General features: G+C 30.9%; 2 protein-coding genes across 2 annotated transcripts in view; one reads left to right on the forward strand and one right to left on the reverse strand.

The window, feature by feature from the left end:
* Positions 1-401: 401 nt before the first annotated feature.
* On the reverse strand, positions 402-21,332 carry LOC140431461 (RING finger protein 141-like). The gene is made up of 4 exons (XM_072519386.1): positions 21,051-21,332; positions 20,752-20,973; positions 15,366-15,536; positions 402-2,582 (listed from the first exon to the last, which is right to left on the reverse strand). Exons 1-4 carry the CDS (start codon positions 21,188-21,190, stop codon positions 2,414-2,416), a joined length of 702 nt encoding a protein of 233 aa, XP_072375487.1. The 5' UTR covers positions 21,191-21,332; the 3' UTR covers positions 402-2,413.
* A 253-nt stretch (positions 21,333-21,585) lies between these two features.
* The window catches only part of Zir (dedicator of cytokinesis), a 92,391-nt gene continuing 86,435 nt past the window's right edge, over positions 21,586-27,541 (forward strand). The window contains exons 1-3 of the mRNA XM_072519382.1: positions 21,586-21,719; positions 21,771-21,840; positions 21,982-22,160. Of these exons, the coding sequence (XP_072375483.1) occupies positions 21,679-21,719; positions 21,771-21,840; positions 21,982-22,160 (290 nt within the window). The 5' untranslated portion in view covers positions 21,586-21,678. The remainder of the gene's footprint in view (positions 21,720-21,770; positions 21,841-21,981; positions 22,161-27,541) is intronic.

A 27,541-nucleotide genomic window follows, 5' to 3' on the forward strand; every position in this document is an offset into this window, starting at 1 on the left:
GTACCGGTAAAGCGAGACATGGTGTTACCACTGAAGAAAAGCAAGATCTACTCGCGCTCCCCGATGACTACTCGCTGGCCCTTACCATCCCGGCCAGTATCAAAGACGCACCAGGGTTGGCATCCGTCTTTCGAAGGAAGTTTGGTCGAGTTGCAGAACTTCAATGCCAAGTGCCAGCTCCCGGTAAAACCTTGAAACTCCAAGATGCATCACGTTACCTTTTCTACCTGGTAACAAAAGACACTGCCCGTGACCAACCTACCTACCGAGATGTATGGGAAGCCTTACTTCAATTGAGAGAGCACGTACTAGAGTCCGACGTGCAAAAGTTAGCCATGTCAAAGTTGGAGTGCCGCCAATTAGATTGGAGGGTTATCCGAAATATGGTGGAGGAGATCTTTAAAGACACCGAAGTCCAGGTGTTAGTCTGTTGCAATCCGCATAGTTACTGGTGCGGAGAGAAAACCGTCCCTTGTCATTTTTATACAACTGGAAGTTGTAAAAGAGGGTCCAGTTGCCGATACCAGCATACAGTTCCGGTTCCAGTCCCGACAAGGTTCCAGGAGGAACCATCTTTTAAGAGGGGGGCAATGTTACGATAAATATACTGGCCTAACTTTTATGACTAATTATTCTGTTTTATTGTAGAAATTTCGGTGGAAGTCCAGAACCAAAATTATGGTGAATGAGCCGGCTAAGCTTCTCGATCTTTCGATGCTGTTCTAGTATATCAGGATTTCGTATATAAATACAACATTTTTATATGGAGGGCCAGTTAATAAAGAAGATTCGCGCTCGTGATATTATTGTTACGCTCGCCTACTAATAAATTATTGTATATGTAGTGATAAATAAACTTATATAAATCATCGTGCCTTTTAATAAATTAAAGTAGGAACAATATAATAAATTAGTAAAGACATTATAAATTAAAGACATAACAATTAATAAATTCACAACAGTAGATTGTGGAGTAAAATCGGTAGATCCTTCAAAATATAATATTGTTTCGTGAATACACAAAAATGCTCAATGCAAATTACACGTATCGCAAGAAAAATTGTTTTGTCTCTTACATATTTCTTCTCAAATTTAAGAATAAGTAAAAAATTCTATCTGAATATAAAAGTCGGTAGAATTTAAGTCTTTGTCGGTAGATCGGTAGAAAAACGTCGAAATCGGTATATCTACCGATTTATCGGTAGGTTTGGGAACACTGCTCAGATTATTTTAATTCTAAGCATTGCGATATTTAGTTCCGTCTGCTGTGAGGTCAGTGAATCACCTGAAAGTACCTCTGTGTATACCACATTTTGGAGATTACCCTCTATGTTTTTAGACACATATTAAGATGCATTACTGATCTAAGTATGTTCCTATGCTCCAAGTACGAAAGAGTTGTCAGTGATACTTTTTAGAATTTAGGTAATATAATGTTTTATGCTAGCATATATTTACACAGCACTGGAACCTTTGGTAGGACCAGGGTTAAATTAGGTAGGTAGCTCGTACAACACTTTTAAAAATTAGGTCACTTTTCTGAAACGATCACTTGAAACTTCAACTTCGGAAACACATAATCAAAAGTTATGTATGGTCAGGTCTCTTATATGGTGTAGAAGAATGGACCTTGAAAATATTCTATATTATAGAGAACAACACTCAAAACATCGTGGACGGTTATGTAAACAAATGAAACAGTTCCCATCACAACACACTGAGGCACATGAGCTGATCGATAGCGTCAAATATAGAAAAATAGCATATCTTGGACACATACTAAGGACAAGTTGCTATAATAATCTCTAACTTATTACGATGGGAAAGATCGAAGGACGAAAGGAACTTAGTAGGAAGTAAGTCTATTGGTTAAAAAAATATCAGAGAATGGACCGGGCTACGGAGAGCAAACAACTGTTTAGAACAGCTCAAGACGGAGAGGGTTTACCCACGTTGATCGCCGTCAGGTGGACATTGATTGATAAGGCAGTAAAAATGAAAAAGGACTTAGATTAAACTGTACTACAGTTGGTAATCTTCTATATCATGCGCCAAATGATTTATTTTTGGTAATGTATTTTCTGGCAAACATGTTTTGAACGAATTGTGATTTCAATAAAGTTATTACTATGAAAATCAATAAGTTATTTTAATAAAAAATTGTACTTTTTCTTTTAGATCAGAATTTACAGAGCAATTCTCGTATCCATTTCAATTATTACTATATGAGTCTCACATAACACTTGTTTGTTTCAAAAAGCAGTGTATGCAGCAACCAGTTAACCAATATGTAAGTGCTAACAACTGTAACTTTGTACTTATTAAAATATATCTCAATAAAACAAATACTTTTCACTAAACTGTGATACTAAGTCCACTTTTCTCCAATGTGTAAATAAAAAAATGTATATTGTTAAAACGGAGTGCAAGCTGATGCTCTGTCTTTATTGGCCAAATCTAAAAGGTTTTCACGTATTTCTTTACTTATTTCTTCTGCCTTCGGTACATCTGATAGAACCCAAGTATCATCTGTACTGTCTAACCTTTCCCTGCAAATGGGACAAGTGTCATGACATTCATTCCTAAAAAATATATGACGACTTAAAAATTTTTATAATACTCTTCGAATGTTTATAAATCATAAAAACAGATAATATAGATAAATGGCAAACATATTTTTGTAAATAAAATTTACATCTACAGTAAATCAAGTTGGGATTACATTTATCAGTATTAATAGACATACATATATATATGTATATATATATATATATATATATATATATATATATATATATATATATATATATACATATATGCAATAAGTAAGTTCAAAAAAAAATAAATCTTTTGGTGACCGATATATATATATATATATATATATATATATATATATATATATATATATATATATATATATATATATATATATATATATATATATATATATATATATTAAACCTAGAGCTAAGATTATTACTATTACAAGAATTAATGTTAAAATTAAACAGTCTTCCGGGTTGAACCACCTCGATTATCATTGAGTCGAGCTTTCGACAACCCCTTCCATGTCTTCTTCAGGGCTTTCGAGGTCTGCGCTCGAGTCCCCAGATAATACTACACTGATATATAATGCAAAAGTGGTATCTGACTCTAAATACATATGACAGGTAATTCAAAATACGAGTCGTTCAGAGTCGTATCTTAAATATCTGCCAATGGTGCATTTAAAAACAACTTAATTTATTATGATACAAATTCGATAGATCTTTGATATCGGTCTTATTATTGATAGATTTTAACCTTTCTTTATGTGAATCGTCTCCAATATGCATCTTTTGTTGTAGGTCTGTTCTTTTTCCAAAAACCATTTTCAAAATAAAAAGAATGGCTATTTTCTAGAGAATGTTTTGCTCGGGCTGCAGTGTTTAATTTATTGTTTTGTACACTATGTTTGTGTGCAATACACCTTCTATGTAGATCCTGGTGTATTTGCCCAATATATCTTGAATTGCAGTCTTTACAATTTATTTATTTTATAAATCACATCCGACTGATGATCTTTATTAACATTGGGTTTAAATTTTGGAAAATTATTTCCGGGTGTTTTTGACGATTTATGTCCAACATCGATGTCATTTTTGCCACCATTTTCGATATTTGTTCAGAGAACCCATTAATGTATGGTAAGGATATACAGTGTTTGTTTGATTTAGTGACATTACTATTGTTATTGCTAGGTATGGTTTGGGTTTGTTTTGGATTGGTATCGGAATCGGATTGTTGATAATACAACTTCTTTTTTTAATTAGACGGTTGTAAAATTCTGGTGGATAATTATTTTTTTTTCTTTAGATATCTTTAACTTTTCTCAGATTTGCGGAATGGTAATTTGGGCTAGATAGCAATTGCTCTGTCAGTAAGGCTGAATATAACACTTCTTTTATGAGTTATAGGTTCGTTGGTATTTTCTGAACCGAACATCTTTTGTAAATCAGTTAGTAGTTATCAGTCAGTTCTTGTTGTTACACTCTAAACTTAAATCAAGAAAAGTAATGTTGTTTTCTTCTAATTCATAAGTAAATTAAATGTTATTATGGAAATAAATGAACATTTTGAAAAGTATAATCGATTTCATGATCTCGAATGCAGAATAAGCAGCCATCGACATATCGTTTGTAGAAATGTATGTTGTACTATTCTACCAAGTTTGCTGTTGGTGCTAAGATAGGCGAACCCATGGCCACTCCACACATCTGATGCAACATGTTTTCGTGTTGGAAAAATGTTAAGCTGAGACAGAATTTTACACCTTCTGAATTATTTAAGTGGAAGAGAAGTATGTGTTTGAATGTGAATCTGGTTTCACTGACTTTAAAGCTTTAAAATATATAAGTTTGTGATTAATTAGCATAATCCGTTTTAACGGTTAGGGGGTTTTACCGATTACATTTCCCAAAATGTCTGCAAAATACTTGGAGAGGTTTTATGTGGGACTTCCAAGGTTACTAATAATTGTCCGAAGCGGAATGTTGTTTTTATGTACTTTTGGAAGCCCATAAATATATTAGGATGTGCCATTGTGAGATACTAATTTATTTTTTAAGTTTCAGTCTATTAATTTTTATTGTACCATATGTTACGGAGAAAATTTAAACAAGTTTGGATCTTATTTGTAAGATTTGATTTGTCTTTCTTGTAGACTGTTTCATCATTTAAAAGTAATTTAAGGTTGTTTAAATATTCAGAATTTAACATTATTACTGTTTTGTTACATTTATCTGCTGTTAAAATTAGTAGGGTTGCATTTTTTTGTATGTTTTGAGTATAATTTGTGATTACATTGGCTGCTTTGCTTCTCATTTCGTTTATATTTGTTATTAATGTAAGTTAGACTATTTGCGATACAAGCAATAATGTTAAATGTAGGAAACTTTTGTAAAGGTAAAGAAAAATTAGACGAAACTTAAAAAATATTCTACATTTGGAGGTATGTTGCTTTGAGTTAACCCTTTATCGGGAATTGTAACCATATGGTTGCACTGATTTCAAAGTACACTGCAGCACGTTCCTTGTCTTTTAAATACGAATGAACGATGTTACCGAGTGGTTGCATTGTGTGTCGAAAAGGGGGTAATAGTCGTGAAACACAGAGTTGAAAATAACTACTCGTTTCATCAATTTGTTTTGGTGGTCACAGGTGACGTTTGAGGTTATGGTAAACACAGATTGCAGAAAGTGTTGTTTTAGGTAAGTTTATTTACGATTTGAAAAATTTTATTATTCAAACTTATTTCAGACCTACTATTCAATGTTTGTAACATTAGGTACATACATTATTTGTAGTATTTGATATTGAATTGCATCTGAAAATCAAATGTATCCATCTGGTTACTTTGCTCCATAAAGATTTTTTAATTTTCAGTAAATATGGATATGGAAAATTTGTTGACAGAAATACCAACTCGCCCTTTTTACGGTAAAAATAAGTGTAGATTATCGCCAGTAGATCCTACCATATCTGATGGGTCTGATACTTCCGATGACGAAGAGCCTGTTTTGAAATCTATACAGAAACCGGTATCACTTCAGTTGACAGGTAAAATATGGTTTTATATCGTTGTCGAATACAATCTGATAAAATATCTTTTACAGATGACAGTGATTCTGATCGTAGCATATTAGAACACGATGAACACATTCAAGAATATAACATTGCTGATGTGAAACCTACCCCAGGCAGCTCGAGCGAACCGCCATGCAAAAAAAAAAGAAAAAGTCCAAACCTACATATAATTGGTTGAAAGAAGATATAAAAGCTGTAGAAAATAGAGAAAGTTTCATTGCAAATTCCAATGAAGAAATATCCCCACTCGAATATTTCACGAAATTTTTTTCATTTGATGTTTTTCATAAAATAGTAGAGAAAACAAATCTTTACAATACTCAAGAGAGGGGAGCCAGCATTAACACTAATCATAAAGAAATGACAGACTTTATTTCTATTCTTTTTCTAATGGGAATAATAAAACTACCGGCATATTGGGCAGTTGTTACTAGAGTCGAACAAATTGCTAGTATTATGCCGGTAAAACGATTCAAATTACTTAGACGTCATATCCATTTCAATGACAACAGCCTTGTTACACCGGCTACTAAAGACAGATTTGTCAAGATACGAGCTCTTATTGAGGATATTCATCAGAATTGTCGGAAATTTCATCTTGTAAATGACTACTCTATTGATGAGACGATGGTGGCGTATAAAGGAACACCTGCAGGTAACTTACGGCAATACATAAAAAATAAACGAATGGGGTTATAAATTTTTCGTAATTGCTGGAGTCTCTGGATGTATACTAGATTTTATACCTTACCAAGGTTCAACTACTTTACCCGAACTAAAAGGAACTCGCAATCAACTAACAGAAAAAGGGGATTCATTGGGTGTTGGGAGCCAGTGTCGTTATTTCCCTATGCAAGTCTCTCCATGAGCCTCATAACAGCATAGTATATTTTGATAACTATTTTTCTAGCCTATGGTTTCAATAGAAAAAATTAAATATCCAGTTATTGCTAGACCAGACGATACGACAAGAAAAGATTGTGTTAGCAATTGGCCTGTCCACACAACAAAAGGGAGGTGTAGTTACTGTCAAAAGGGTACAAGTCGATTTCAGTGAAAAAAATGTAATGCTAGACTTTGTATCACAGATAAAAAAAGTCTTTTGTGTCATTTCATAAGTAAGTTATGTCTTAAAATATAACCATGAATGGTCAATGTGACCATATGGTTACATTATTAAACTTTTTTATTTGCAATATATTTGCTATAAATCAAATGTTTTTACGTTATTTTGTCCCTTTTAACACCCCAGTCAAATTTTCAAATTTGTCATTTAAGATACACGCCTTTGCCCGATAAAGGCGTGTATGTATGTTCATTAGCTAACCATTTTCTGGATTTAAATTTATTTTTGAGTGATTTTGTTTTTCTAATAGCTGTTTAATTTTATTTTGATTACGGTTTTTAATTTTATCAAAAATATGTTCACACGTTAATTTCTCTTTATCAAAAAATGATTGTGTGAAATTACTATCGTATTTGTTAATTATGTGGTTTTTGTTGGTTTCTATTTGTTTTTCTATGGATTTAAGATTATGCCTTGAATCACTAAGTGTTAGTCGTACTAATTGTAAATAAAATTTTAACATAAAAGCTTGTAATTTACCTGTATATATTTTTGTTTTGAAAATGTACGATTTGTTTTTAATTTTTCATAAATGTTGGTATGAGCTATAGCATCTTAAATCTTAAGAAAATTTTTCCGGTTTTTTTCTTTGGTCAGTTTATCCAATAATCGGTGGTGTGTAAAAAATTTGGTGTATGTAAAAGGTGGTGGTAGTGAAAATTAATCACAAACGTATCTTTCGATGTAAAATCATTATATACTAACATTTTAATTGAAATAGCTTTAAAATATATCAGAACTAGATGGAGTAATATCCGAACACATAATTCTTTTCCACTTAAAGAATTCCTAGGTGTAAAAGTCTGCCTCAGCTCAACATGTTTCCAACATGAAAATGAATACTATTTTCAGATTTCTGAAGTGACCATGGGTTCGCCTATCTTAGCACCAATAGCAAACTTAGTATGGGAAATATTAGGGACAACAGTATCTCTGTAAATTGAAGTTAACTTATCAGTAAATTGAAGTACAACATACATTGCTACAAAAGATATGTCGATGACTGCTTATTCTGCATTCGAGATCAAGAAATCGACTATACCCTTAAAATGTTTAATAATTTCCAAAATAACATTCAATTTATTTTTTAATTAGAATAAAACAACCAACTTTTCTTGATTTAAGTTAAGAGTATAACAACAATAACCGACTGATAAGTACTAACTGGTTTACAAAAGATGTTTGGCTCAGGAAGATATCTAAATTTTAATACCAACACACCTTTAGTGCATAAGTGTTGTATTCGGCCCTGCTGATAGAGCAATTAAGCTATCTAGCTGACAATACCATTCTGAAAATCTGAAAAAATTAAAGATATCTAATATGTCGGAAATGTGACATTGGCAAAATATGACATCGATGTTGGATATACATCGTCAAAAACATCCGGAAAATATTTTTCAAAATTTAAAACCAATTCAAAGCCCATTAAAGACTGCAATTCAAGATATATTGGGCAATGTTAAATAAATACTCGTGAATAAGGAACAAACCTGTCTATGGTTGACAGCACGATTGATGCATGTTAATGTCAACGGTTTTCAAGATGGAATTGTAATGTAACCACGTTTAATTATGTATTTTATGTATCACGTTTATTTGAGTTAGTATTACAATAAAATATCAACACATTCTTTTATTTTCTATTCATCAATATAACATTGGTTATGGGCCCAGAAGTAAAAAGAGTGTGTTGATTAAGAAAAGATAAAAACGTGAAAAGAGGCTAGTAAAGGCACGTGGTTGTAAAAGTTCAAAAAATGGAGAAGTCAACTGAAAACAAATATGGCATAATACCTTTTAATGGAAACCGTTTTGACAACTGGAAATTTAGGTTGTTTTCAGTATTGAAGGCCCTGGAATGTAGTGAAGCTTTGAAGCCGCGGTTGATAGAAATGATGAATGGCATAAGAAAAATAATAAAGCATGCATGGTAATTATTCAAAGTATTGCTGACTCGCATTTGGAATACATCAAAGAAGTGGAAATAGCTCATGATATGATAAAGAAACTGGAAGGAATTTTTGATAAAAAAGGTACGTGTTCTAAGTTCTATTTATTAAAAGAATTAACAACGTTAAAATACACCAATGACATAGATATTCAGGATCATTTCTCAAGATGTGATCGACTGTTCAGAGAACTCAAAAATCTGGGAAGTAAATTTGATGAATCTGATATGTCTTGTTTCCTATTATTGTCAATGCCACAAGAGTTTGAAAATGTAGTCACAGCCATAAGAACTTTATCAGAAGATGATTTAAAAGTAGAATTTGTGAAAAGTAGGTTGTTGGAATTTCATTCCAATAAAAATTCAAGAAGCACAAAAGTTTTGCCTTCATCTTTTAGTGCAACAGAAAAGCAAGTAAAATGCTTTAAGTGTGGAAAAATTGGGCATGTGAAGAGTGTATGTGGCATTAAATGTTTCAACTGTGGTAGGATGTGACACAGAGCAAGTCAATGTTTAGTCAAAAAGCAGAATGTGAATGACAAACAAAAAATTGGAAACAGGGCAAATTATGCTATGAATGAATGTAATGGAGAAGAGGATAATGCTGTTGCTTTCTGTGCAACATCTGAAAGTGTAGACGGTTTAATCTTAGAGTGGTATGCAGACTCGGGAGCTACACATCATTATATAAACAATGAAGAGGTACTGATAAACAAGAAAAGATTTGCAGAGAGAAGAGAAATACAACTGGCAGAAAAAGGAAAAAGTATGGAGGCAACATGCATAGGTGATTTACAAGTGACAAGTGTGGTGGAAAATAGAAATGTGAAAATTACTTTAAAAGATGTATTTTGTGTACCAAAATTAAGAGCAAATTTGTTGTCTATACCTACTATTGAAAAGGCAGGATTTGAAGTTGTATGTAATGACGGTAAGATCTTTATAAAAAAAGATAATAATGTTTTTGTAATAGGTAAACGTCTTAATAATTTATATAAAATTATATTTAAAATCAATGTTGAATCTAATATTGAATCTGCAAATTTAGCACTAAATATAGATATTTGGCACAAAAGGTATGGTCATTTGAATTATGGTTCTATTTCAAAAATTAAAAATTTAAATATAGTTAATGGTTTAGAGTTTACCAAATCGAAGGTTGATAAAATTTGTGATGTTTGTGTACAATCGAAACAAAAATGTTTTCCATATAATTCGAAAATATCCAGAAGTACTAGAGTTCTTGAATTAGTTCATACAGATGTATGTGGTCCAATCACACCAACATCACGTAATGGTTATAAGTATTTCATAACGTTTGTTGATGATTTTTCTAGGTTTGTCAAGGTATATACTGTAAAAGGAAAGGACGAAGTTTACAATTGTTTTAAAGATTATACAGCGAAAGTGACATCATTATTTTGTAATAAACCTATCTCAAAATTAAAATGTGACAATGGAGGTGAGTATTGTTCTAATGCAATTTTAAAGTTTTGCTCAGAAAAGGGAATTCAAATATCATACACTCCACCGTACACTCCCCAAATGAATGGAGTTGCAGAACGTATGAATCAAACATTAATGGATAGAGCAAGATGTATGATAAAAGAGGCAGGAATAAATAAATGTTTTTGGGAAGATGCAGTTCTCATGGCAGCATATATCAACAACAGAACGCAATCTTGCTTAATACAGAATAAAAGTCCTTTTGAATTGTGGCTTGGTAAAAAGCCAAATGTCTCTAATATGCGAATTTTTGGCTGCATAGCATATGCCAGAGTACCATATGCTTTGAGAAAGAAACTTGACGATAAAGGAGTGATGTGCCGATTTATTGGTTATACAGAAAATGGTTACAAGTTATGGCAAGAACAAGAAAACAAGTTAATTCACAGTAGAAATGTAGTATTCGATGAAAATAATTTTATGAATAAAAAGGAAAAAGATCTGAGAAGAAACAGAGAAAAAGAAGATGAAGAAAATTATGATATACAAGAAAATAAAATCGAAGAAAGAGGAATACAAACTGAAGCTGGAGATGAAGACAGAAAGCCTGATAGTGAAGAAGACAAAGAAGAAGACAATAAAAATGATAATGAAGGAGTGCCTTCTGGAAGTACCCAAAATGGCAGACCACGAAGAGTAAGAAAATTACCTGGAAAATATGACATTTATGAATTAGATGCAGCAAAGTGTGATGAAGAATTAGATATAAGCTGTTTGGCACTACTTAGTGAACTAACAAATGCACCTAAGTCTTACTCAGAAGCAAAAGAAAGTTCAGAATGGAGTTCATGGAAACAGGCAATTGAAGATGAGTTGGATGCACTGAAAAATAATAATACTTGGGAATTAGTTGAGAAGACATGTAATCAAAAGGTAATTAGTAATAGGTGGGTTTTTCGGTTAAAGGAAAATGATGTTGGTAAGCCTGTTTATAAAGCCCGATTAGTTGCACGAGGCTTTGAACAAAGTCATTTTAATGATTTTTCACAAATACATGCTCCTGTAGCAAAGTTGTCTACATTAAGAATAATATTGTCTATCTGTAATCATTATAATGTACTATTGTTACAATTAGATGTGAAAAATGCTTTCCTGAATAGTTCTCTGAAAGAAAAAACCTTTATGAAAATACCTGAAGGTCTTAGAGTTTCGAAAAATGATCAAAATAAAGTATGTTTATTGAATAGGGCAATATATGGTCTCGAGCAATCCCCAAAAGCATGGAATGAGAAATTTAATGAATTTATGCTACTGTTAAATTTTAAACGTTCAAAAACAGACTACTGTTTATATAGTTTTATTAATAAGGATATAAGATGTTACTTGCTGCTTTATGTAGATGACATTTTGATGGCTTGTAATAATGATGTATTTTTGAATTATTTGAAAACAAAATTGTGTGAATCTTTTAAAATGAATAAAATAAACAGTCAGTTTAACTTTTTGGGAATAAGAATTGACAGAGATTTTGAAAATAGGATCATAACTCTTGACCAAATACCTGCAATTGAAAATCTTGTCAAACGATATAATGTTGAAGACAGTAAAAATTTTAAAACACCAATTGAAAAGAATTTGAATTTACTGAGAAATACTGATTGTAATCTTAGTACCAATTTACCATACAAAGAACTGTTAGGTAGTCTTATGTACATAATGATGGGTACTAGACCTGATATTTGTTTCAGCATTAGTTATTTTGGGAGATTTCAAGATAGTGCTACTAATGAACATTTTAAGCATTTGTTAAGATTACTGAAATATTTGAAATCTACTATTAATTTTAGGTTGTATTTTTATCATTTAGAAGATACTTCTTGTTTTGATTTAGTTGGTTATACTGATGCTGATTGGGCTAATGACATAAATGATAGAAAATCCATTAGTGGATATTGTTTTAAACTTTTTAATAATCTAATCTCATGGTCTTCCAAAAAGCAAAGTTTGGTAACTTTATCAAGTACAGAATCTGAGTTTGTGGCAGTATGTGCAGCTTCATGTGAATTACTTTATATAAAAACTTACTGTTGGATTTGGAAATTAAATTATTATTACCAATCACAATATTTGAAGACAATCAAAGTGCTATCAAACTGCTACAAAACTTTGAAAACAATAAAAGGTGTAAACACATTGAAGTAAAATTACATTTTGTTTTGGATCTGGTAGCACAGGGTATCATGAAGGTTGAATATATTTGTTCAAATGAGCAACTTGGAGATATATTTACAAAGTCTCTGTGCTATGAGAAATTTAATTATTTTGTAAATAAGTTAGGTTTGAGAGTTTAAATTTAGTTTTGTATACTAACAGGTTTGAGGGAGGGTGTTAAATAAATACTCGTGAATAAGGAACAAACCTGTCTATGGTTGACAGCACGATTGATGCATGTTAATGTCAACGGTTTTCAAGATGGAATTGTAATGTAACCACGTTTAATTATGTATTTTATGTATCACGTTTATTTGAGTTAGTATTACAATAAAATATCAACACATTCTTTTATTTTCTATTCATCAATATAACAGGCAAACACACCAACATCTACATAGAAGGGTTGTTGCACACAAACATAATGTACAGACCAAAAAAAATAAACAGTACAGCCTTAGCCAAACATTCTCTATAACATAGCCGTTCTTTTTATTTTGAAAATGTACAGATTTTAGAAAAAGAACTACAATAAAAGATGCATATTGCAGATGATTCACATAAAAACAGAATAACATTCTCTTAATAATAAGACTGATATCAAAGATCTACCCAATGTGTATCATAACTTAATAAATGGAGTTGTTTTTTTAAATGCGCCATTGGCAGATATTTAAGATACGACCATGAACCACTCGTATTTTGAAGTACCTCCCATATGTATTTGGTAATAGTGCGAGAACTGCCAGATATTTATTTAGCGTAAGATATTCTAATAGACCAATTCCAGGTTATACAACAATTCAAAGGATTTTAAAAAAGTTTGAAAATACTGGGACCGAGATTCCTAATTGTAATAGGAATAATCATTCAAATTTAATTTCTCCACATCGCATGGAGCTACATTTCCCGATCAGATAACAACCCTCCGGCCATTTAATGTTAAAGTTAGTACGATTTGAATCAAACAATGATTAAAACGACTTTTAAGGAATTTCCCAACCTCCCGGTTATTGTGCGCAGGGCACCCAACCATCTGAAACCAAATTTCTTCTTATCTGGAATTGCTTCTACAAGTCTCGGTAAAATCTCTTCTTGAAGCAAGTCCAAAAACTTCTGAATTTAAAATTTCTTCATAGAAAAATGGTCCAATATAATTTTGTCTAAATATTCCTAACCAAACATTTATTTTTCGACAATATTGGGTATTGTTTCAATAATATTCTCAGGCTTTCTTGTTGACCAAATCATATAATTTATCACTAAATAAAATATTTTTAAAAATTGTCTGTCTGCATTAACCCTTTGTAAAATTTCATAACAAAATTCCACTCGCCTCTCAACATCCCCTTTTCTTAGTTCTTGATGACATTGAAATTTATACGAACTGAATTTACTTCTTTTCAAAATTTTTAAGGCTATGGAATTATGAATGTCAAACTGGTCTGCAATGCTAACTACTGCTGTTAATACATTGATTTCGTTTTGATTTTCTAAATTTCTTGGTACCTAGGCAATATTGTTTGCACATGTACAATTAGGAATCACGCCCCCAGTACTTTCAAACTTTTTTAAAATCCTTTGAATTATCGAATGTCTTGGAATTGGTCTATTGGGATATCTTACGCTAAATAAAGAACTGACAGTGCGCACACGTTTGTCTGAATAAAAAATCATTCTTATTGTTGCTTTCCCCTCAACATTTTATCAACCTTATTTTTTTTTTGTTAAACAATAAATCATAAAATAAAAATATTGACAATTCAAATATTGTTAATAGCTAACTTCATTGTAACCAAATGGTTACACACTGTTATACACATTCTACACTGTATTGTTGTAACAATACTCCAGTAAATGTATTAAATTTTTGCAAAATTTCAGAATGTGTTTTATTCATAGAACAATTTCAACATTTGTTTTCAATACATGGAATCAGAATCAACAACATAGAATTGTCAGTTAATCCCTATCAACCAGTATTCAATTATAATGTGGCAATCAATTACTGTTTACAGAAAATTATTGCTTTTAGACAAATGAATGTTGTGTGCCCACATTTCAAGGCATTTAAGTTTAAAGGTGAAGCCCTGAATTGTGTTGCACCAGTAGCCAAGTCAAATTGACGCCATATATTGATTTCCGGAAACAGGCCAGATTCTCTTCAATTTTTTGACTCATATAGCTAAGAAAGGTCAACATATGTTGCTTGTGAATATTATACTTTAATTTTTGCAATATTTGGACTGTATTATGTTTATATTTTGTTATTTTGACCTGCTCTAAACCGTTTTGTAGTCATAGTCAAATAAACTATCTATATGTCTCATGTATTCATTCATTCAGATTTTAAGTCTACTTCTTCTTCTTCAAGTTCCATCTTCTATCAAAGGTTGGAAATCATCATGGCTATGCGAACCCTGTTGACTGCTGCTTCAAATAGTTCTGCATTACTGCATTCAAACCATTCCATCCAGTTCTTAAGCCACGATATTCTTCGTCTTCCCACATTTTGCTTTCCTCAAATTTTGCCTTGCATAATAAGTTCCAATAATAAGTATCTTTGCCCCCTCATTACATGGCCTAAGTACTCAAGTTTTCTTTTTTTGATAGTCAATATTATTTGAGCTTCATTTTCTATTCTTCTAGTAACTTCTGTGTTTGATATTCTTTAAGTCCATGATATTCGTAGGATTCTTCTGTAACACCAAAATTCAAAGGCAGCCAACTTATCTAGATGCACTTGTTTTAATGCCCATGCTACCAAGCCATAAAGAAGAGTAGTGAATATGTAACACCAAAGCATCCTTAAGTATAGTCCTAACCTTTTATCGCGACAATATCCCTAACCTTTTATCTCCTCTATGTCCTCTGTAAACCTCCGCTAACTTAGTGTTTGTAATATCTATAATCTTGTATAATTGAAAAATTGTCTATACATAAACATTTATTTTTTTAAACCATAACAAATGTCATGTGATACATTATTATTACTACATACTTACCATTCTTCTATACAAGGTAAGCAATAACTGTGAGCACAAGGTAATAATATTTCCTGTTTCCTTTCAAAACAAATACAACATATGGATTGGCTATCTGTACTTGATTCAGATACCCTATCTAATATTCCAGATATTGACATATCATCTTCTACATCATCTTTATCATTATTGCTAGAATGAGAGTATTGCTATGAGAGTATGTAACTTAAAATGAGGCATAGATTAAATTTTGAGACATTTGGATTTATTAGATTGTCTTCTAGCTTTGAATTCTAATTATAGTGGCAGATTCATTGTATAAATTATTGTGTAGTTAGAGAAAGCTCTAGCAAAGTATGATATAAAAGCATTGATAAAAAATTGGAACTTAGAAATCAGACTAATATAAGCAAAGACAATAAGACAGTATGAGTACATACTTAAATGCAACAAAATTTACAAGAAGAGTTTCGTCTCAAAAATTACAATCATTTGGACTTTTAAGGAACTTAATTTAATTAATTCAATATTTAAAAAAAATGTAGGTGATAATGGGTGGGTATAGAGTCTGTTTACTCAGTTTGGAAATATTTTGACAGATTCATTTGTCAATTTTATTTTGGTTAATAAACTGGACATGAATAATTTTTACTTTTAAGTTAAATTAATATTGGATATTAGCATGTATACTTGGTTGTATAATAATTTTCAGTCACTTTCAGTAGGTCAAAATTTAACCAACAGTAAAAATAAAGGTTACTAAATTTACTATACAATTGAGACTGGCATCAGTGAACTGAGTATAAGGTCCATTCACTTAGCTCGAGCATATTTTGACAGATTCATAGTTGGAAACCTACAACACAACAATCCCTACTTCTCAGTATTAACAGCTCAAATATACTACTATTGCAGGCTTCTTCCTTCGGAAAAAGAAGAATTATTCTAAATAGTGGAAGTGTAAACTAAACCCATAAAATTTTCCCTGTATATTTAAAATATAATATTTGAGTTGTTACAATTTAACACGTTCACGCCGCTACCAGATACATGGGTCTGGTATGAACTTTACGTTCAACCGGCACTGAAATTTGGAGACCTTGCGCTAGCGCCGACAACGATAAAATGGCTATTTATGAACTAAATATTATGATATATGTAGGTACCTACGGAATCGTCATGATGTGCTTTATATTTTAGTTCTGTTTTAAGTTACCATATGCCAGCACCTGGTAACGTCCCACAAAGAAATTTTTACGCTATGGGATTTACCGGAACTCCGTATCTGGTTATTAGTGTTATAGTAAACATTGTACAAGTGTGTTGTTTTTTTATTAAAATCTATAAAAATGTCGTCTAGAGGCGAAAAAATCGTTAAATTGGTGCTGAGCAAGCACCAAAATGCTTGGATACAAACTGAAAGTGAATCTGATAGTGATCCATTTGAAAACTTGTCTGATGAAGATCCTGAATACACTCCTAGTGAAGATAGCGACAATTCTGATGGGGACGAATCCATATATTTGAACGAAGAAGTATCCAGTGATATAGAAACTGATAATTATGAATCAGAAAAAGAAATTGGTAAGAAGAAAAATGAATTATAATGTGATTCTCATTATCTTTATTTTTAGGTGATGCTGAGGAAGATGTATGGACTGACATTCAGGAAACAGATAAATTAGATTTTGATGAATATCCTACAGATTCTAAAATAAATATTCAATGTGAAAATATGAGACCGTTGGATAGTTTTTGTCTATTTGTCACAGATGAAATTTTGGAATTAATTGTCCAAGAAACCAATAGATATGTAGAACAAGAAATTGGTGTACACAGTATCAAACAAAAATCAAACAGTAAGTGGGTTCCGACTAATAAAGAAGAAATTAAAAAATTCTTTACTATCGTGATCTGCATGGGATTCATGAAGATGAAGGTCCCTAATATTCGATTATATTGGTCCAAAAATGACCTTTATAATAATAAGTTGATCTCGTCAGTTATGACTAGGGATAGATTTTTATTAATTCTACGGTATCTACATTTTCAAAATAACGACGGTATACTAGAAAGCAACAATAAATTATACAAAATCAGACATGTTTTAGACTTAATGACAGATTCATGAAAATCATGACTCCAGGAAGGAATGTCATGTACGAAAGTATGGTACCATGGTGTGGTTGTTTGAGTATGTGGCAATATATAAAAAACAAACGCCATAAATATGGCGTTAAATTATATAAACTATGTACCGTTAATAGATATACCTATAAAGTTATGGTTTACTGTGGAAAAGAAAACAATATGATAAACAAAAGCCATTCTCAGAAAGTTGTGCTGACCTTAATGAATAGCTTGTTAGATGCCCGACGAACTTTATATGGTGATAACTTTTATTCGGGCATTCCTCTTGCAAAAGGTCTATTAGATCGCCAAACTTTTTATTGTGGGACTCTTAGAAGCAATCGGAAAGGTATTCCAAAGGGAATAGTTCAAAAGAAACTAAAGAAAAATGAAATAATTGACATCAAAAATAAGGACAATATAAAGGTAATCCGTTGGCAAGACAAGAGATCGGTATTAATGTTATCCAGTAAACCTGAGCATCCCCTAAACTTCTGCAATACGGGCAAGAAAAAGAGATCAAAACCAAGGCTAGAACCAGTGGAATATATTTTTAAACCGCAAGTTATCCAAGACTACAACAAAGCTAAAAGAAGTGTAGATTACAGTGACCAAATGGCAGCTTATTATTCTTCCTTACGAAAAGGTCTTAAGTGGTATCTTAAGGTAGTCTTCGAACTAATCTTTGGTGCTACAATAATTAACAACTGGATTATCTATAATAAAACAAACATCGAAAAAAAGATACCAATGCTAACATTTCGTTAACAGTTAGCATGACAACTTTCAAATCAAAATGAGTGTATTTCTGAAACCAACTTATCAAAACGAAAACATTGTCTGCAACGAGAATAAGGTCCTGGTAGAAAACGTAGACGAAATTGTGTTGATTGTTACAAGAAGTTGAGACAGACTATGAAAAGTAAGGAAGCTGACAAGAAGGTGACCAAAGTAAACACTTTTTGTGCAAATTGCGAAAATAAACCAGCTTTGTGCTTAACTTGTTTTAATGATAGACATATCTAATTATTAATTACTATTTTAAATATTATATACTTTTGTACACTTTAATATTACTTCAAATAAAAATTGATCATTTTATTTATTTTTTAAAAGTAAAATATTTCAAATTGCCACATCTGAATCAGTACATTTTTTTATATACCGTAAATACTTTACCGGACATCGGAATCTGGTGCTATGCCTATCAGAAATGGATTAGAATGTTAACTATGAGATGGCAGTGTTAGATTCAAGTTAATTTTAAATACAAAGTCACAGAAACCGTTTATTTATAGATATGTTTACCAGACCTATAGGTCTAGTATCGTCCGAACAGTAGACAGTGTTACCAGATACAGGGATCTGGTAACGTCAGTAAATGTTACTGACAAATTTAATGCCGTCGTGAACGTGTTAACATATTGTAGTAAATATTTGTATTATTCACGTTGTTTATTTTAGTAAATATAGGTTTATTGTTCTATTATTGTTGTTTAATTCTTTGTTAGTTCAATTTAGTTAGTTAGTTAGTTCCATTTTGAATTTTATTATTATGGATAGTCAAAGTTTTCCACTTGTTCCATCAGCTAATGCGTTGGTAAGTTTTCTTAAGTAAATATCATAATATTAAAATTACATTTAATACTAAAAACATTTCAGTTAACATCCAATTCAGTTTGACATAGGGTCAAAAATCAAATTCGTTTAGAAATTTATAGCATGTATAAAGAAAGTAAGTTTCTATTATTTCCTATATATAAAAAATATATTTTATAAAACAGTTAATTTAGTTTATATTGTTGAGTTGAGCCAAATGTAGGCAACCAATTTAAAATTTTTGGTAGCATTTAGCTTGAGTTTATTGAAAATATTTTCAATAAATGTTTAATATTTTCCAGTTAATTTATTATTTTTTTAAAAGTGATGATAATAATTCTGAATAAGCAATATTTCAAATGATATATAATCACAAAATAAACTCAATATTGTGTTATATAATCTACATAATAAAGTATGTTAGATAAAAAAGGTAAAATCTCAGGTTGTCCAAAACTAGTTTCTGATGGCAATAATAGAATACATATTAGTATAAATTTGCAAAAAAAGTCAACGAAATAATCATCATCATCATCACTGGCTCTACAACCTTTTTTTGGTCTAGGCCTGTTCCAGGATTCTTCTCCATTCTGATCTGTTTCATGCTTTTTTTCTCCAGTTTTTTATTTTTAAGGTTGTTATATCATTTTCTATTTGTTCTAAGTATCTCAGTTTCGGTCTTCCTCTTGTTCTTTTTCCTACTGGCATCTGTTTGAATATTTTGTTTGGTATTTTGCCTTCTTCCATTCTTTCTACATGTCCTATCCAACGCAGCCGTCCTATTTTAATGAATGTTATAATATCCGGATCCTGGTATATTTTGTATAGTTCAGAGTTGTATCGTCTTCGCCATATTCCGTTTTCTTTTGTGCCCTTATATATGTGTAGCAAGATTTTTCTTTCGAAGGTGGCTAACAACGTTTTCTCTCTTTTAGTGAGTGTCCAGGTTTCTGAGCCATATGTGAGTACCGGTCTTATCAGGGTTTTATATATTTGGCATTATATGTGCTTGGTTGTATAGTAATTTCCAGAAATTTCTAGTATGTCAAAAAGTAACCAACTTTGCAAATAATTACTAAATTCACTAGACAGTTCGGACTGGGATTAGCGAACTAACTATACCAGTAACTGCTGTGAGCGAAATAAGAAATGGGCTTAAAAAGTATAATACAATATATAATAAATCTAGATTTACTTCAGTTTTATTATAACATTCTTGCATTATTAGTTCTGTAAATTCCTAGACTTTTAAGAGATACAAAAACATTACTCTTTATGAATATTTTATCAAGGAGCTTTCCTTTGTATTTAATTTTTATTTCATTCTTATTGATGGAAACATACATACATGAATGCTGTTAATGCAATTATTTTACACTGTTTTCAACTCATGACATCTACTCCTGTGTTTTTATCAATTTTATACCTATACCTACATTGACATAATCATCACTTAAGTATTTTAACTTAGTTTTTATATTTTAATATTAGAATCAAGTATACAAAATTAAGAAGAGAGTAACAGTAACTGTCTCCTTTATTTTGTACATAATAATGTACTCTAATGTTATATACATATTTATGTAAATAAAAATTTTAAAAACTTAAGCCTTTCCCAAATATGATAAAGATTAAAGAATTATAACCATGATTTATATAAAAGCAGCACTTTGTTTACCTTCCACATTGCTCTACAGCCATTGTTTGGCACTTTAATGTTTTAAATACTTTAATAAATTCATTGAGTGATAGAAGTCTAAATGTAATGACTTTCTGGCATTCTGGATCTATTTTAACACATGCGATTTGCACTGTAGCTTTCCAAAATATTGAGGAATCTGTATCTTTTTTCACAGCAAATACCAACTGATTTCCATTTGCATCTAGACATTTTTTGGATCTGAAACAATTTATTAAAGTTAGTGTAAAAATTATAAAACTATTAGTTAATTGCTCTAAAAATATGTCAAAACTTACAATAAATTTAATTCTCCAACTAAATTAAGGAAATCATCATAGGTTAATTTGTTTATTTCATCTGATAGAAGTGTGTTTATGGAATCTTCAGTAAATATTTCAGAAAATGTGTCTTGAAAATGAGAGCTAGTGGATCCCATTTCTTTGAAATTTAAAACGTATATTTATTAAACATTTAAAACTTTTTTTATTTACAATTCGTACTTATAAAAACACTATTTCATATAGATTAGCCTGTTTCATGCTTCGTTTCATCACTTGTGTTTATATGTCATTTTTCCGTCGTTGTTGACAGGTCTTCAATGTCAAAATATGTAGGCGTAGGGGTGATAGGAGCAGATTTAAAGCTAAATATCTCCAAATTTAACTTCAAAACGTAAATTCGGTATATATTAAAAGAAAACAAAAATTATTCTTAAAATTCCTTAATTCCTCAATTATTTTTCCCTAGATCCAATTATTAAGTATGCACAAGCGAGACAACAAGGATACAAAATCATATACAAAATATTGTCATTTAATCTAATGTGACACAATTTGATTGACAACTTCCGAAAAGATAACCTTTCTGTTCTGTAGTAAGTCATGTCAGTTTTGTTGATGTTTACTTGTTTATTTTTGTAGGGAAATGGCGTCAACTCAAAGGGCGTTTGCACAAAAACTATCAAAGTAAGAATGTGTCATAGACTATTTTTTTAAATCTAATAATTTCCATTTCAGACAACAAGCTGCTGAAGTACGCCGAAATGTGTCTTGTACAAAAAGTGGTCTTGTTTCTCCTTCGCCCTCGGTGAGTTCAATACCTGTGTGTTTGTACTGATTAATTAAAATAAAAGTACATTTCAGAAGTTTATGGAATAATTTTTGCCTTAATATCTGTTTTAACATTCCACATCTGATATTTTAACAGGGCTGAATATTTTGATTTTAGGGATGGATAAATGAAATAGTTGAGCCACTAGAATTTGAAGATTTCTTGCAAAGTTATCAAAATCTAATAGATAGGGATCCATTAAGAGCTATCTTAGATATACCACAAGGAGATGTAGAGGTTGAAATAATCGAGAGACCAATAAGAACAATTCGTCCAATTTTACCAGAAGAAAAACTGTGAGTGTCATTAAACATTTGTATTAATATGTTTTCACTTATTCAATAAAAAACCAACTCTAATCTTTTTACTTTTTTGGTATGTGCTGATGGCCTACCAAGTTTGGAGTAGTTAATTTAGACAAATTAATAAATATTTGGACCTACATCCAGACAGAGTGCTGTGCAGTCTCGAATGGTACATGCTTTGTTCTCATTTTAATTTTAATCTTCCAAACCATTTGGTTATTGTCATATTGAAGTGAATACTTCCTATTGCTCAGTATGATGTTTTTGCATAGGCCCAATATAAAATTTAGCATGGAGTAAGCTTGATGTATACAGTAATATACATACATTATTTTTTTATAACAACTTGGGAATGACAGGATCAATTTGTTTAATTTTGATTTTAAAATATTTGCATAAAATAAAATAACGCAAAATAAAATAAAGTAAACTAAATTAAAATAAATAAAATCAAATCAAATAGAATAGAATTAAATAAAAAACATAAAATAAAGCTATGAAGTATTGTTGGAACAGTTATAAAAACTAAGAAGCAGCAGCATTATTTTATCTATGTACAAAGCAATGGAAAGTCTCATAAAAATATGGGGGAGAATAATTTATTAGACATATGTAAAGAAAATTTGAAAATATGTAAGATTTATGCTTCCTATCTTCTCACTTGAGGAGAGACATATCCCAATTTTTTGTTTTAAATCCATTATAATGAAATATGAAAATCAAAATGAAGTAATTAAACATAAATACAAGATAATAATTAAAATCTAAATGATGAATCAATTCTATATTATATTTAACAAATTTTGAATATTACTAAAATCATTAAAACACAATTTTTAGAACAAAAATGTGTGGTGTTATTGTAAAAAAATATTAACAATTCAGTAATAAGCAGACATAAAATTCCATTCCTCCTCCTCTATCCTTTATCCTTCGTAAGGATGTGGTGACGTTATGTTATTTGACGAATGGTTGCTATCCATTCTTCTCTCTCCTGGGTACGGTGTGCTGCCTCAGACAGAGAGTAACTGGTAGCACACTTTATTTGGTCTGACCATCGGAGTGGCGATCTTCCTCGGGTTCTTTTACCATCTACCTTGCATTCAACCACCAACCTCTCCATGCCTTCCATTCATCTGGTAATGTGACGATTCATTCCATTAAATTCCATTAAACCACATTATATAGTAGTAACATGGTATAAGAACTCACTCCCCAAGCATTTCCTTAGTGCCACAAGTTGTTTTCTTCAAATATATATATATATATATATATATATATATATATATATATATATATATATATATATATATATATTTAAGGATTCTACAGTATTCACTGCCTTCCCTCGCTCAACCGTTTCCATCTCTCTCTGTTGTTCCATTCTCCATCGTTTAGTCCTCTCTTACTCATGGAGTCGTCTACTTCGTTCCTCCAGGATTTTCGGGGTCATCCTCTTTTCCTCCTTCCTATGGGGCTCCATTCGATTATTCTCTTTATCCATCTGCTGTCGCTAGTTCTTCTTACATGAAGACTTTAGTCTTTTAGTCTCCATACCACTTTAGTCTTTTTTGTTCTATATATGATAGTATGTCTGTTTCTATTGATGTTCTTTGCTTTATTTCGTCATTACTTCTCCTATCCATTCTTGTTACTCTGCAGCATCTTCGCAGGCATTCCATCTCTGTTGCTACTATCTTACTTTGGAAAACAATATAAATTTACTACACAAAAAACTTGAGATAATTTAATTTTTTAAACAATCTGAGATTAATTTTATTCTTAAACTCCATTCGCTTAGCTCGGGCATATTTTGACAGATTCATTGTCGGAAACCTACAACACAACAATTCCTACTTCTTAGTATTAATACCTCAAGTATCCTGCTATTACAGACTTCTTTCTTTAAAAAAAGAAGAATTATTCTAAATAGTCGAAGTGTATACTAAACCCATCAAATTTTGGGTAGTATATATTTAAAAAATATATATTTAGTTGTTATAATTTAACATAACTATTTATTATATGGTGCAGATAAATAAATATTGATTGTCGGTAATTCGCAAAGTTCTATTTTATTTACTATTTAGTTTGTTTACTATTAATATTGGCTATGAGTACGGGTGCTTGGTGTATAGTAATTTCCAGCCACTTTTAGTCTGTCAAAAAGTAACTAACTTCGCAAAAAAATAATTACTAAATTCACTAGACAGTTCGGACTGGGATTAGCGAACCGAGTTAGTAGTAAATCTGCACCAGCAAGGTTTTCATTATTTTCAATGCAGTCTATGAGGAAAAATTAGTTTAAATAATCTGAGAATTGAGGAAAATGTATCTAAAAAATCGTAAAGTATGAAGTGAAATGTGAAGTTTATATGTCAATATAAGGATATATATAAATAATTTTTGATTACCTAGGGTATTGAAACCTAAGAGGCACTATTCGATCTTTAAATACTACAAAGGTCTGGTGGAAATACTTCCGAGCTTTGAAATAGACCTCAATTTTGCATTAATTGAAAACATCTACTGGGAACAAATTACATCTATTATGTTTCAGCACATATAATGTGACATACAAAGAATGGGACAAGACAGATCAGTAGTTTGGTAGAATAGGGCACCAAAAGAAGGATAAAATCATAGAATATATCAATGGTTAGCTAGGCCAACTGTATTTTTCTCCTAGCACAATATGAAGTACACATGTAAATGCTAATAATTGCTGCAGATTACCCAAGAAAAAACAAATTTATGTTGATAATTCTAAAGATAAAACAATCAAATACAGAGAAACTAATAATTGAGATAGAAGAAGAAATATTATCAATACAAAATGTAGAGTAAATATACAAAAAATTATTGGACAATTAAAAAATAAACATTTTTTAATGTTGCTATACTTTCATTTAGAAAGAAAATAATCAGTGAAATAGAAATATGTGAATAGAATTTCTATCAAGAATGAACTTTTTTTAATGAATCCATTCATTGTTATGAAATTAAAGTTAAAAACAAAACTTGGGGCTTTTACTTACTTTTATATAAAGTATTGTAAATTACTTTATTTGAAAATAAACAATATCATCATTAACATTACACTTTAGGATATAAACATAATTGTCTAAAAAGTGTATACTTTTTAAAGTGTTGAGTAGAATGGACAAAAGTGGAAAAAAATTTTGTTTTTTTTGTTAAATTTATAACTAAAAGAACAACAAAGAAATAACTTTTTTGATAAAAGCAAACTATTTAATGAACATTGTTAGCCACCTTCAAAAGAAAAATCTTGCGACACATATATAAGGGCACAAAAGAAAACGGAATATGGCGAAGATGATACAACTCTAAACTATACAAAATATACCAAGATCCGGATATTATAACATTCATTAAAATAGGACGGCTGCGTTGGATAGGACATGTAGAAAGAATGGAAGAAGGCGAAATACCAAACAAAATATTCAAACAGATGCCAGTAGGAAAAAGAACAAGACGAAGACCGAGTTAGAACAAATAGAAAATGATATAACAACCTTAAAAATAAAAAAACTGGAGAAAAAAAGCACGAAACAGATCAGAATGGAGAAGAATCCTGGAACAGGCCAAGACCCAAAAAGGGTTGTCGAGCCAGTGATGATGATGATGAAACTATTTAATTACAAAGATAAAATCAAGTATTTAATCCAGTGCTTAATCAAGTATTAACAAAAAGAACTACAGAATAATGTGTTATGAACAAGAAGATATTTTTAAATACAAAACATGTATTTATTATATTGTTTGACTCATATACATATACATATGTTGTTTGACATATACATACAATATGTAATACTGTTATGGTATAAATTAATTAACTTAGCAATTTTGAAATACATTTAGTTGATTTCAAATCATATAGTTGTCTATAAAAAAATGAACCTTCAGTTAACAAAATGCCAATTTGTACATAATAGTCAATATTGGGAGTCAATTTCTAACCTACAATAAACATATCAGCATCAGTGGTGCTACAGCCCTAGTTGAGCCTCGACCTTTCACAGTCTATTTCGCCAGTTGTTTTTGTTTATTTTGTTTATTTCTTATAGTTTTTAGATGTTGCCAATTTGTTATGCCGATTTTTCTCACATCCTCGTCCACATCGTCCCACCATCTCAGTCTTGGTCTACCTCTACTCCTATTTCCTAATGGTACCTCTAATAGGGTTCATCTGGGTGGGTAATTTTTATTTGCTCCTGATACCAGCCCATCTAAGCATACCTATTTTTATGAAAGATGTAATAAACATGTTGTATTCTGTTGTTGCCTATTTTTAACAGAAAATTTCTGGTATCTTTCAAGAACACTTGGTATTTTATCTATTCTGCAACAAAATACTATGATATACATAAATTACTTTAATAAATAAATTACTTCCTAGTTTCTATAAAATTAGTCAATTACTAGGTTAGGTTAAATATTGTTCTGCAATTTTTTTTTATATAGACATATAATACAAGATATAATGATCCTTGCAATATCAGACCGCTCCCTTTCCTCCATTACGACAGAAAAAACTGACACAAAGCAGTCCCTGCATCTTTTTCTAATTTCCCAGACTTATCGACCACGTGACCTAAATTGCCCTAAATGACTAATGAGAAGGTCACGTGGTCGATTCAGTTTTCTCTGTTACACTGGGGAACGCGACTGTGTTGCAGCAGTCAGTCTTTCTTGTATTATATGTCTATGATTTTTTATAAAACATCGTTTTACATTTTTATTGAACTGTTTATTAAAGCAAGTAATTTTTTAATTTTTTAAAAGTCACAACAATGTAGCATTTACATGAAATTTAACTTTGTGTATATATTCGCCAATTTTAAAACAAAATTGTGTATTTTTACAAAATTTAATAGTAAAAACCATTTATATTTATTATTTTTCTTTTGCGTTTACTATGATTAAGACAATTAGAAAAAAAAAGATAGTGCAAACACTCCATGGAGCTGTGCGAAGGCGGAGTCAAAATTCACGTAAAGGCAGAAAGGTTGTATTGTAAACCAAATTTCGTCTACTACGCCGTGGTCAGGAGTGTTTGCACTATCTCTACTCATTTTAATTGTCTTTGAAGGAAAAAAATTTAGTGTATTCTATATTTTTTATTTCTTATAATTTTTGACTTTAACATTTCATCGTGAGACCACATTAAAAAGTCTTAGGCTTACGTCAACTACAGTTTTTAATCCGAAAATTCGCACAATTCCATTGGCTAGGTTCTGACATATTTTATATATTCATTAATTAAATATCTACCATCACCAATAAACTGTCATGAATGTTTTACGAGACACTTTAATATAACGAGAAATCCAGTTGATTTAGAAATT

Source organism: Diabrotica undecimpunctata, chromosome 1 (assembly GCF_040954645.1).
Source record: "Diabrotica undecimpunctata isolate CICGRU chromosome 1, icDiaUnde3, whole genome shotgun sequence".
Taxonomy (NCBI): domain Eukaryota; kingdom Metazoa; phylum Arthropoda; class Insecta; order Coleoptera; family Chrysomelidae; genus Diabrotica; species Diabrotica undecimpunctata.